Source organism: Strix aluco, chromosome 13 (assembly GCF_031877795.1).
Source record: "Strix aluco isolate bStrAlu1 chromosome 13, bStrAlu1.hap1, whole genome shotgun sequence".
Lineage (NCBI taxonomy): Eukaryota > Metazoa > Chordata > Aves > Strigiformes > Strigidae > Strix > Strix aluco.
Window position 1 is genome coordinate 1,731,125 of NC_133943.1, and position 13,481 is coordinate 1,744,605.

At 39.2% G+C, this 13,481-nt stretch overlaps 1 protein-coding gene across 7 annotated transcripts in view; it reads left to right on the forward strand.

Moving 5' to 3' along the window:
* The window catches only part of AFF4 (ALF transcription elongation factor 4), a 52,619-nt gene that overhangs the window by 22,301 nt on the left and 16,837 nt on the right, over nucleotides 1–13,481 (forward strand). For 6 of the 7 annotated variants that reach the window (XM_074838429.1, XM_074838427.1, XM_074838433.1 and 3 more), the window contains 9 exons: nucleotides 672–716; nucleotides 1,668–1,754; nucleotides 6,662–6,698; nucleotides 8,201–8,249; nucleotides 9,584–9,604; nucleotides 10,153–10,207; nucleotides 11,232–11,269; nucleotides 11,623–11,785; nucleotides 12,320–13,237. In XM_074838429.1, coding sequence (XP_074694530.1) covers nucleotides 672–716; nucleotides 1,668–1,754; nucleotides 6,662–6,698; nucleotides 8,201–8,249; nucleotides 9,584–9,604; nucleotides 10,153–10,207; nucleotides 11,232–11,269; nucleotides 11,623–11,785; nucleotides 12,320–13,237 — 1,413 coding nt within the window. The remainder of the gene's footprint in view (nucleotides 1–671; nucleotides 717–1,667; nucleotides 1,755–6,661; nucleotides 6,699–8,200; nucleotides 8,250–9,583; nucleotides 9,605–10,152; nucleotides 10,208–11,231; nucleotides 11,270–11,622; nucleotides 11,786–12,319; nucleotides 13,238–13,481) is intronic. The other variant, XM_074838428.1, reaches the window with a different exon arrangement.

A 13,481-nucleotide genomic window follows, 5' to 3' on the forward strand; every position in this document is an offset into this window, starting at 1 on the left:
TGGTAGCTAGAGAAGAGCTTTGTTCCTGGGATTTCAACAAATAGCAAAATAAGGTCCAGGACACAGGTAAGGAAATTAGAAAATGAATTATTTTCTTATTCGTGAAGATTTGACGTGCTGATGCAGTGAATCGTATAGTAGCTTTGCATCCTTTCTGCTTGTAGCAGTCAGGGATGTAGAAGATTCATAGTTTCATAATTATGGCTGTTTCTAGAGTCCTGCTGTAACGTATGTTTTACTTCATAATGGAATTTGTCATTACTGTGCATTCACAGTCGTGCATTTGAATTCAGATATTACCCAGTGACTTCTTCCAGGAAATGATTGAAAGCTATGATTCTCTTTCATCTCTCTCTACAAGTTTTTAGTATCACTGACTGTCTGTGATCACTTTAACTGTCAAGTGAAAAGTAAGAGATTATTGTTGCGTTTTTATGGATCTCATGTATTTGCTTTTCATAACTTGATGTGACTCATACCATAAAAATATGGACCTATCTGATATTAAAATTAATGTTGTTGAACAGAATTAGCAAGGTCTGTTTGTATCTGTATAGAGTCCATATGAATCATGATAAGGATTGAAGTTTATTTTTAACTGTTTCTAGCCCCTGGGATCTTCTAAGGAAAATTTGCTTTAGGAGACGTTAATCTTGAGTTTTGATTTGTAGGCATCAGCATCTGGTGATGCGAGCTGCGTGGATGAAATTCTGAAAGTAAGTTCTCTGTGCTTTTGTTCATAACTTATTTGTTGAAAATGCAAACATTACTAAGGAGGTGGAAAGTACTCTGCAGTTGATTAGTGCCTTTTAAATTGACTTGGCTGCAAGCTGTGACAGGAGGGCTCTTCAATCACTCCTCTAGCACAGGTAGACCAGGGAAGACTGGAAGCAGAGCTGTGTGTGAGCTGGGCGCTGGGTGTGCACATCATCTCCTGGATATCCTCGCTGCATTCCTGTTCTTCTAGGCCACCTCCCTGTTAACCTAACCAGAATTACCCATTTCTTCCACCAAAATACAGTCCTTACATTCCAGTATCTTTTTAGATTATAGTAATTTTTTTGCTACCCCACGGCAGAGCTTTCCCTTCTCTTCTACCTAGGTTATTTTCTCAAGTCTTTTTACCCCCGATGTGACCCCCTGGTCATATGTCTGCTATCACGAAAGAATCATCAGACTCCCCTTGAGCATTTCCATGGCTTACCATTTGCTCTGACCTGCAGTACTCCGTGGTCCTTGGAGATGCTCTGAGAGAATACGAGGCACTTTCTTTCCAGCTTCAGGCATTTGATTTTCCCCTTTATAGGCTTCCCTTTCCTAGGATTCTTCTTTCTACCCCTGTATCCTACATGTGCTCTTCACAGTCTGAAATGATCAGACTGACTTCTACTGCAGTTTATGTTCAGGCCAACCAGTTTTATGGATTTCTGCCTTTCTGCTTGTTATTATGTCTTCACTATCTGTTCTCATGGGTAACAATTTAAGATTTAGGGTTACATGCAAAATCTTTGTTACGCATTTGGGAAATTAAGATTTGAATAGAAAGCTTAGGGAAGTGTGGACGATGAACTGAAAATTGAGAGACAGGGTTACCATTTGAATCAAGACTAACTGGAAATCTTTGCTTTAATTTTGTTAATAGCTTTCCTTTTTTGTTCTGGTTATAGGAGATGAGCCATTCTTGGCCTCCTCCACTGACTGCTATTCATACGCCATGCAAAACTGAACCGTCAAAATTTCCTTTTCCAACAAAGGTCAGTGCTGTAGTCAAATACTGAATGCTGTTGAAAGAGTAACTCCTATTGAAGATCAGGATTTTGAAACTCTTTTTAAATTCAATTCTGTGTAGTTCTGGGATTGTTTCAGTGCTTTGTATCTCTTTATCTTGCTTCACAACAACATTTGTCAGCAGTAGCCTTATGAAGAATGTCATCGTTTTTCCTCTGGTTTACACACACACAGCAGTCTGCGAAGATGTCTATAACGTGCCTTTCCTTTTACTTTTAAATTTTTGTTTCATAAATCCAAACCTTCTTCAGAATACTTCTGAAGCTTCAAAACACCATTGAGCCTTTTTCCCTGTGAGGGAAACACTTTGCACCATTTTGTGTAGAACCAAGCAATTCTACAAAGTAGACAAAGTAATGGAGGTTGGCTGGTAAATGCTGAGAAATTTAATTGTACTTTTCTGCACAAACTGAATTTTCCTCATAATTTTGAAGTCCATTAATAGCTGTATTAGCTCTTACATTTTCAATTACAAAAAAATTAAAACAGTTTTAAAAATGAGATGTTTTGCTAAAGAAATTTTCAGATCACTTACTCTGAAAGATCCTCTTCGTAACCTCCCGTGTACTTAGTAACTACTGAAGTGTTTAAGCTATTCATTCTAAAGAGAAATCAGTCGCTCTTCGCTGCTGTTGACAGCACAGGGCATGTTTCCAGGAGACCTGCTTGAGCTGACACCTCTGAGAAAGGAGTTGTCTTGCTCCCAGCTGCTTGCTCCCTCCCCTGAGGCTGGATCTGGCAGCCCCAGCTGCAGGGTTTTAAGGCAAACTGGCACTGGTGATTGTTTGCCTTGAAATACAGCTCTGCAATCTGCAGTATCTTGGAAGCTGATGGGTAGGCAGTGAGGAGATAGGCAGGGTAGATAGCTGTGGGTAGCAACTTTAGCAAGTACGGTTCAGCTTGCGATAGCTGACTCATTCAAGGATTCATATTTTGTTTCCTGTATCTACTGATTACCAGTAAAAGATTTAGCTTGACAGTATAATTTTTCTCCAGACTCCACATATCTCTGATACGGCTTGGGGTACTCCACCCCTAATTTGGCATAACTTCAGAGTGAAGAAATTACGCTGTTCGTCTTTTAAAAGTTACCTTCATAATAATTAAAACTTTTTCTGGCCAGACTGCTCTTCTAGAGCACCACTTGCTGCGATAAATTGCCTGTTGGATCCAAACTGCTCCCCAAACCAGAACAGTTCAGTGAAATAATTTAAGAGGATTTTCTCACTGCGCTCTCTAATGTAATCTGTCTAAACCGATTGTCTTGCGTGAGTGCTTTGACATCAACCTTCTTTTGGCCAAAGGTTCCAGGTCCCGTGTTGTAAGTGCACATCCACAAAACTCCTCAGACTGGTTCAAAGTTAAATGGTTCAGGTTCTCGTCCTGGCTGGATGTCCCGGAGCTATGGGCAGTCCTGTTGTCATCGCCTTCTGCGCGGCGTGTTCCGGTCTCACTGCGTCTTGCTTGCTTCTCTCCAGTGAGCTGAAGATGCAGAACATGCTGTACAGTTCTCAGCTTTACTTTTGAAGGCATATCTAGAAATAAATCTTGTCAGCTATTTTCTTAACATTAGATCAATATTAATCTTGCATATATTACTTTTAGTCAGGGTTTATTTGCTGTGTTATATAAAACTGTGAACTTGGAAATAATTCTTACCTTTTATGGTAAAGAAAGAAATTCCCCACCTTTCCTCTTCAACAAAGGTACTTACTCCACTGCTTTGAATACTTATTCCCAAACCTTTGGGGAGATGTTTTCCCTTCACACGCTTTTGAACACACTTGAATGTGGGGTTGGTAGAACTGCTTGTTTCTGCATTTCTCTGGTATTTGACTCAGTTTGGGAAGAAGAAGGTGTGCAGAGATATAAGTGTCTTTGTGACGCAGAGAGAAACTATGTAAGATTGCACAGTCTTGTTGATGTTTGAACAAAAAAGGTAGGTTGTGTTTTTTTGAACCTATCAACCTGGATTGTGTTTCTTCACCCAGTTTGCAAAAAATTCCATTTATGGCTGCTCTGAGTCTTTTGACTTTTTGCCAGCTTTTTTATTTTGTGGCTGCACATCTTAGCCGTGGAACTTTGTCAAACTCTCTCTCCGCATCCAAAGCCTATAATTTCCTCTGCCTTCTCCCCTCTGTCATTCTTGGCAGCAGGATCTTCGCAGAATTCCAACAAGTTAGCGAGCCATAGGCTTGTGCAGTCTGGACCCAGAGCAGAATTCAGAAAACAAAACAAAACAGTGGTTTACTTTAATCAAGCAGTACTTTTCGAGGAAAGCTTGTTCTCTTTAATACTGCGCTCAGTTTATTTACAAATAATATACTGCAGTGTTTCACAGCATTCCTCTTGTGTGCAGAAGTTTTGTATGTTTTGCCTGCACACGTAAAATTAAGCTCCCTTTGGTGGACCAGTTGATTTTATTTGTAAGACTGTTGGGATAAGGTGATTTTCCCTATGTGTAGGTGGTGAGTAGCTTGAAGGGACACAAACTCCTGACCGGGGCCTCTCTGCATTACTATAAATATATCTAATAATTATCAGGAAGTCTTTGAATCAGATGATAAAACTTGATGAAAATAGGTCAGGGGAAGTTTTATGGATGCAGGTCCCTTGATCCGCTGTAATACAGAAACTTTCTTCTGAGAAATAAAAATGAGATCTGACCTGAGATTTCAGACATTACATGGAAATGGGTCCCATCACCACAGCCGGGCCTGCAGCCAAGCTGGTAACCTACAAACGAGAGTTCGGTACCAGAGTGTCCTTCTGTCCCGCTGGGGAGTGGTTTTCTCTCACAGTTTTTGTGTTTGAATATGAGCTGCAATTTTGTTTCCTGCTTAAGTGTCTTCACTATCTAACCTCAGCAGTCTATTATACTTTGGTTAAAAGGGTTTCCTTCCTTTAAGTTGTTTTTAATTTTGTCTTTCTTGAAGGAGACCTTTAGACTATACTGCTGTAAATAATGGCAGAGTTGAAAGTATAGCTTTTTTTTTTTAATCTCTGAGTTTCTTAAAGAAATACATATTTAAAGGCAAAATAGATGGCAAGAGAGTTGGAAAAAGTTGCACCTTTAAACATAGCACCTCGTTAAAGTGCACTTAGCTGAAAGACTGCACTGTGCCTTAGAAATAGGAAGTTGACTAAAGCGAGCAATTAGGCAGGTGCTTTCTGCAGAATTTGTGATAGTGTATTGGTGAGAAGGGGTGCCAGTTCCTCATCTTGTGCTCACCCCAGCGCAGCTGCTCTGTAGATGTGGTGTTTGATTACTGTGTGGTCTTTACTTCTTTTTTGACTTACAGTTTGTCAACTTGTCTAAGCTGACAGGGAATCACACTTGCGCTCCTCGTACCTACGTAAAAGATAAAAATCAGGTTTTATGTTGAAGGAAGTGTAGCTGTTGCTTTCTGTTGAAGTCACAAGGCTTCTCTCCAACTTCATCTTTGCTTTATGCTTTAAACATAGGTTAATTTTATTTTTATTGTCCCTTTCTTTCAATTAGTAAAGATTAGAGGCATTTGAAACACCTTACAAGGAAAGTTACGTATCAGGTTCCCTCTCAACAAAATACTTGTTTGGTGCATTATTGCAACTGCTTTCACTTTTGAAATAAAAAGTTAAGGGAAATTGGAAATATCTAAGTCTGCTTTGCTGTGTAAAGCTTTTGTGTGATTAAAAAATTAAATTTTGTAAGTTGCGTATATAGCTGCTGCACATCACTGACTTGGCTGTTCGTGGAGACTGGTTCACAGTTACACCAAAAAAACCTGGAATTCGTTGTTAAATTGTAATTCTGGTTTGCCACTGCCAGAGCATTTAAGTAAAATGTGTGTATATAACTTTATGAATTGAGTCAAATATTTTCAATTTTTATTTATGGGGCCAGCATTTGTCCTCATTTTAAAATGAGGTCAGGAAGGTCCTATTTTAAAATGGCACTCTAGCCTAGAAGTAGGTTTTCAGTAACTTGGTATCCTCTGTGTATTTGTTTGTTAAAACAATATGGTAGGGTTTAAAAAAAAATTTATTATGTCTTGGGAGTCAGAATTGGGTTTTCTGGGATGGGAATACTGAAGATCATAGAAGCGTTACAATTTGCAAGGCTTCATCTTCACGCCTAGCTTTATAGGTAACAGATACTTTATGTATCGAAGGAAATTCCATAGCATTGCTCATTGGCTTTTGTAGAAGATCTGGCCTTCACTGGGGAGGAATGATGTGTTGGCCAGCTGTGTACCAGGGACTCGCCTGGAGCCACTGCGAGAAGGAGTTTTGGGGCAGAGTGTGCAGATCTGTTCAGATTTTAAGTTTCATTGTCTCTTGGGCTCCTTTGTAGCTAAGAGTTTTATTTTTTTTTTTTGCTGATAGGTTACTATACTCTTTGCTTGTCCACCACGATGCTGTATGTGTCTGAAAAAGAAAAAAGCAGAGAAAAGAATTTGAATGAAAATACGTAAAACTAGCAACAAAGCTTTTCTGTGTGTAAGGAAGATAAAAACATACCGAAGATCCCTCTCCATGTTAAACATACATGAAGATAGGATTTATGGAAGTTACATAGGGGGTTTGGAGTTTCAGCTATCGTGTAGTACAGCTGCACATGGCCTTTCTTAAAACCAAGCAAGTGGGAGAGCTGAGCTGAGGAAGAGGAGTGTGAAGCACTCCTTCCCTGTGCTGCCTGTGCCGCTACGGCTGGCGAGGGGAGTTAGGGCCCAGACAAAGAATCACTCTGTTTTGCTGTTAGGGTTTTTTTTTTTATTTTTCAGCGGTTAGGTGCCATCTTTAAGTGGAAAGAGTATCTTGCTTAAAGCATGGTTTTTAATATGTTAAAATTCCCCGTGAAAAAAACATTTGTGATCTTTTATTCCCTTAGGAGTCTCAACAGTCCAGTTTTGGCACTGGAGAACAGAGTAAGTATGTTAAACTTCCTGTAATGTGTTTAATGTTTTTATTGTGATTCAGTATTCTTAGTATGTCATGCTTTTTAGAGAAGGAGATTTTCCAGACTGCTTATAGGATGGAGTCTAAGCTAAGATTTTCTGTGCTTTCTGAAGTTTTAACCTATAAAACAATTGCTTTATTGTCTTTTGCATTTCTTGTTGAGATCTAGAAAGTTATGATTGAGTTGCAAGGTTGTTACTGTCTTCTAGAAAAAAAATATGTATTGTAGTTTGTCATGTTTCTAATTCTTGAAAAAATGCCTTCCTGGTTGATCTGTTTGAAAATAGCTGAGAACTAAAACAAAACACCCTTTAAAAAAATCCAAATCCCTGCTGGGGGACTTATTGGAAACCAAAATAGTGCTTATGTTTATATTTCAATAGAAGAAGCACATTGCAGTTTCACTGTTCATTTTCACTTTGTCATTTTCAAATCAAGAGAGTGAACTGGCCAAGAACTCATAGGAATATCCTTAGCAATATCCTTGAATTTCTTGTCCCCGAACACATTTGCAGATTTTAGACAAAAGCAGCTTTTATTTCTCTTTAACTATATTGTTGGTTTGGATATTACTTAATAATTTAACACAGGTAACATACCAGGTAAAATTAATTTAGATTTGTGCTGTTACTTTCCAAAAGTCTTTCCACTCCCTCTTGAAGTGATTAAACAGATGAAATAGTAAAAGAAGAACGGTTTATTCTTAGATATTCACAAGCAGCTTAATCTAAACACCTGATACCGCAGGGAATTAAGGAAACAAATTAAAACTTAATTCCATGATGCTAAACCATAGACTTACGTTATAGGAGCAACTGATCTTTAGGTGTGTAAATGAAGAGGCAAGGTTAGTCAAAACACAGAACCAGTTTTTAACTCCTGTTTGAATTTTCTGGGAAACTTTTAACAGCCTCAGTTCTTGTTTCGGTTGAACTACGCAATTTGCTAGAATTAAAGAAAAGGGAAGGAAAACCCCCCCAAACTGAAAAGTAGTTTATATCAGTATGTATTTCTATTGTAAGAATTGGTTTCTGAATTTGATTTCTGGATGTAAAGATTGCTCATCTGCTAAAAAGCGAAGTCGGGATGCTGAAACAAGTCAGAGCTTGGCCGGCTGATTTATATCCTGCATCCTGCATGTAGAAGGCAATAGATTAATCTTGATAGAAGCAAAACAGTTTTTCACACCATTAATAATAAATTAAGTGTGCATTGGTTTAGACAGAAATGATTTAAATAATTTTCTAGTTTTCTTGATTAAATTAGTTGCTGTATTTAGTATTTTGTCTCTGCATCCACACGTGTCTTCAGCCTGTGGGAGATTGTACCTGGCACCAGCTAGTTATTACTTTCTCCTGTCTACTCAGCCACTCTTGGTTTATCTAAGACTTTGTACTTCTGGCAACTGGGGAGTGACTTATTTTGCTGGCTGAGTTTTCAGCTGTGAATTTCTTTTTTTTTCTTCTTCTAGAACGATATAATCCTTCATCAAAAACATCCAACGGTCATCAATCCAAATCGTAAGTGGCTGTTGAGAACGTTTCTCAAATAACAGTTGAATTTTAAGAGACCTGGGAAATAGCTGTTTCTTTTACTAGAATCTGTCAGTTCTCGCACAAACTCTTTAGCATACTTCTCCTCAACTGGCAGAAAAAGGGGATCATCTTTAAGCAGCCGTTTTCTGGGACAGTGGACAACTATGGCACATTGGAATGAGTCACAAATACCCTGTGCTGCCTTTCCGTTCCCCTGTTTCTTGTCAGTTGTCAGGATAGGTGTGCAGGAGTTTGGACCTTGGAACTGACTTGTAAACCAGGAAGGTGTTGGCGTATAAGAACAGGCAGGATGGGACGGGACTTACCAAGCGTGTGCATTGCAGAGCTGGCAGCTGGAAGCAGCTCGTAGCGGTTGCACAAAGAGACAGGATGGGGAACTGTTCTGTATTGGAGGAGACAGTAAACTGTGCTTGGGATCTGGTTAAGTTTGTTTTGCTCAGTCTCTTAACTGACTGACAAACATGTCTATTAGTTATGCACACAGGCCCAACGTTTTCCTTTGTCAATCGTGCAACTGGAAGAAAAAACAAAAAGCAACTGGAATATTCTGGATGGCTGTAGTCCACCTCTCTCATACCTGAAAATCAATTATATGCTGTTAAAAGATTGTTTCCAAACACATATGTCCATGAAAATAAAGGTTTATCAGCCGATCGTATGTTAAATGAGAGTGGTTGTAGATTCTGAAAGCTTGTTATTCGAAGTTAACATTTGTTGTGATGCAATCACAAAATGAAGTCTAGTTCTTCTGCTTGTCTGTGCACGTTACAGTGGTGGTGAGATTAAAAAGCACATGACCTATGGGAGGGGAATAGAACAAAAGGAAAAACCCCTCAATTATGATAGACTTACAGTCAGTTTCCCAAAAATGAGTAGTTTAAGACGACGCTCATATGCAGCCAGTTCAACAAGTGGTAGAAATGGAAGTTGACCGTTTGGCTTTCCTTTTGCCACAGCAGCACAGACCGCTAAGGGGGAGCTGTGCTGTTTCCCAAGCTGGGGAATGGGAGAACATCTAAGAACGAGAGGTAGCATTAGACATGTGTTGAACTGGGATGCATGGGAAGAAAGTTGAGAAAATGTTTACTCTGACAATACAGTTTTAAATCATTTTTTAAAAAAAAGTGATTGCGATCTGGTCAAAAAACATAAAAAAGGAGATAAATACATCTTTTGTAAAAGGGTAGCAATGAAAAATATTTCAGGAACTAGATCCTAGAGGCTATCATGAGTAGAACAGCTATACTGTGAAACTCAAAGTATTAGACTTTTAATCCTTTCTCCTTTTCTTTCTCCAGATGTGAATCCAACCAGACAGAGTAAGATGTTCTTATTTTTTGTAATCAAAGGTGTTTTTCAATAAGCACAAGGGCCCTGTACCCTGCTATGTGTTTTCAGTGTGTTCGTGTATTTTCAGTATTGTGAAATAGTGTGTGTATGCATGACTACCACAAATAATTATGGCTTTGAATAATAATCAAATAATTATGGCTTAGAACAGTTGCACTGTTGCCACGAGACAGGAAACAGCCACTAGTGTTAGCTTTCTTGATTCTATTTAACATGGTATTCTTGGCCATTGTGTGTAAGAAGTTGAACATACACAAGTTAGCTCCTCCCACATTAGTAAATTGTGTCAAATTTCCTTTCTAAATTTAACAGAATGGACTAAGCACTCAAAGTACTAGAATCCTTATTCTTCTCTAAAGAATGACTTAACTCACCAATGTTAGAGTGGCATTTTGTGGATTTCACCCACGCAGCCTACTTTGTAGTATAAACAATAGCATGTTGAAATATAGAAGAATGCTTTGAAAGTAATTAAAGTACGTGGAAAAACTTGTCTCACTTTCTCCTTTTTACTTAGTATGTTGAAAGATGACTTAAAACTTAGCAGTAGTGAAGACAGCGATGGAGAGCAGGTATGTTCATTAAATCAGAGTTTCAGAAGAACATAACAAATGCATTCATGGTTCAGTACTTGAGCAGTGCTCAATATTCCAACAGCAAACTGAGCAGCTTAAGAAGACATTTATGATTAAGAAACTAAAATCAAGTGGCATGTTTTTAGACAAACTTTGGGTATTCCTAAATGTAAACTTGGGGAAAATTATCTGCTTTGTGAAAACAGTATGCTTTTATCTAGAAAATCTTGTTTTACTGATTTCAAGTGGGCTTTCTCTGAATGTGAAATGGCAATAGTGTAATTTAAAACATAGGTAATGACCTGTCATTTAGAGATAGAACCCTTCATGTTCTGCCACTCCACTTAAAGAGTACGTGGTATGAATGTCTCTGTGCATTAGTAGCTTGGGCCTGCATTTGGGTTGATAAGGGATACAGTATCTGTAACTGGGAGTATAGCAGCACCTTTATTTTTGTGGAAAAGTCTGTTTTCCTCTTTGTCAATATTAACTCTGCGCAGCTTCTGTCAGAAATAGCATCGAGCATGCTAAATTGAAAATAGGGTCCGTGCTACCCAGCAGTCATCCACACTGCTTTTTTGTTTCTTTTCTTCCTCTCCCAGTTCTAGTATTTGATTTTTTTCATGTGAAAAACTTCGAGATAGTGCATTTAGTTGGGTAACTCCTGATACTCTGGGCATCTCAGGAAGAGCATTGTAAAATGTAGAATCGTCTGCTTCAAAAAGATGAAAACATGGTATTAGTGAGTGGTGGAAGGAGGAACTAGAGCTGCAGTCAGCGTGTGTAGGACTCTGAGGTAATAGATTTGTGGTGAAAACCTGGAGAAAACTCTGATTTATTTTCATTTCTGTTTAGGGAAAATGCAGACAAATTTAAACTGCTGCAAGTACTGAATTAAGATGCTATTCGGGCTAAATAATTTTAAAAATTTAAAGGCTCTAAATTGATGCTTTGCAATTTAATTTTATAGACAATCCCCAAGTAACTTCTAGAAGCTTCATGCTCTTTTTCTTAATTGCAGGACTGCGATAAGACCGTGCCAAGGAGCACACCTGGAAGGTAGGCATTCCTGGCAGACTGCGGCAGAGAAAGCAGAGTGGTGATATTCAGCCCAGTCAGCACTCTTGGTTTGATCTTGTTTCTAAAATTCATGTTTGTCTTTTGTGTTGAAGCAAAAGGTGATTAGAAGTTAATCAGTGATTAAATAGCGTATATCCTGCAAATTATACTAACCACTTTGGGAGGGGGGAAAAAACAAGGGCTGTTTGCTTCCAGGGTGAACTGTGTTCAGTTGTGTTGAATCTCCTAGTAAATGTTAATTGAAAGATTTTATTCTTTCTAATGAAAGCACTTCTCGGATATATTTGTGCCTTGGATGGTGTTTGTTTATTTTTCCTCATTTTTGTTTTCAGTAATTCTGAACCTTCACAGCATAACAGTGAAGGAGCAGATAATTCGAGGGATGACTCGAGCAGCCATAGTGGATCTGAAAGCAGTTCAGGATCGGACTCTGAAAGTGAAAGCAGTTCTAGTGATAGTGAAGCTAATGAACCATCACAGAGTGCTTCCCCCGAGGTAGGATTTGACATGTGTTTGGGCTGTCTTCATTAGCTTGACATTAATCCTGCGTTTTAAAAGCAGAAAATATTAATAAATTCTCAAAGTGTTTTTTAAAAAAACAAGACTGACAAACGTGGGATCATTTCAAGATGGACTGTTCTTTTGCTGAAGCACCTGTAATTGGATACGGTAACGATTCTCTGTATAAGCACGCATTTGATGTTGGAATTTGAGGTGATTTTTTACCACCAGTTATCTGTTGGAGAGCAGAAGTTAGATATGGTAACAGTACCTTAAAAAACTGCAGGCTTTTAGTCTGGAAAGCTATGGCAGCAAATATTGCCTGTTGATAGCAGCTGCTCCCGATGAAGGAAGAATGAGAGCTGTTATTTGTACCTATATTCATCAATTTATATTTCATTCATTATTTATCTCAGGTTTTTTGGTGTACCTCTTGCTTTGGCATGCAGCATAATACAGCTGTCCTGTGGAAAAGATAGAAGGAATGTGAAATACTTTATCTAACACTGTTTTTTTATTTGTTTTTAGCCAGAGCCACCACCAACAAACAAGTGGCAACTGGATAACTGGTTGAACAAAGTTAATTCACATAAAGTGTCACCAGCGTCTTCCGTGGACAGCAATATCCCATCTTCCCAAGGCTACAAAAAAGAGGGACGGGATCAGGGGACAGGGAGTGGGTACACTGATCAAAGTGGATCCAAGGATTCGATTTCGTCTACACCGGGGCGAGATTCCAAACCCACCCAAAAGGGCTCAGAAGGCAGTCGTGGCAGGCAGAAATCACCTGCCCAGAGTGACAGCTCAACACAGAGGAGGACTGTAGGTAAAAAGCAGCCCAAGAAAGCAGAAAAGACAGCTGTTGAAGAGCCTAGAGGAGGTCTTAAAATAGAAAGTGAAACCCCAGTAGACATGGCAACAAATATACCTTCAAACAGGCATAAGGCAGCCACAAAAGGCTCCAGAAAACCCAATATAAAGAAAGAGCCCAAATCTTCCCCTCGGCCTACCACAGAGAAAAAGAAATACAAGGCTTCGAGCAAATCTGCCCAGAAATCCAGGGAATTCATAGAAACAGATACCTCATCCTCTGATTCAGATGAAAATGAGAGCCTGCCTCCTTCATCACAAACACCCAAATACTCTGAGAGCAATAGGACTCCTGTTAAATCTTCCATGGAGGAGGATGACAGCTTTTTTCGGCAAAGAATGTTCTCTCCTATGGAAGAGAAAGAGCTTCTTTCACCACTCAGTGATCCTGATGAAAGGTACCCACTTATTGTGAAGATTGACCTGAGCCTCTTATCAAGAATACCAGGGAAGCCTTACAAGGATGCTGATGCACCCAAAGTGGAAAAGAAAAATGTGCCAGAGAAGCACGCGAGAGAATCCCAGAAGCAGCCGTCTGACAAAAGTTCTACAAAAGGCAAAAGGAAACATAAGCAGGTGATAATTTTGTAGAGAGATTTACCTGTTATCTCAGCCCCTTAGTGGGTTGCTACTGGTGTCAAGCGTGTAGCCCAGCAACCCAGCCCATACCCCACTGTAGTGAGACAGCAACTGAGATGACTTTGGGTAGCTGTTTTGTGTAGAACACGTCGATCATCGCTGTGCTGTTACAGTACTGGGGTTTTCTTTTGGAGTGAAGAGGGGAGGGGAGAAGGTTGCACCTGTAAGAGTGGTAGCACTG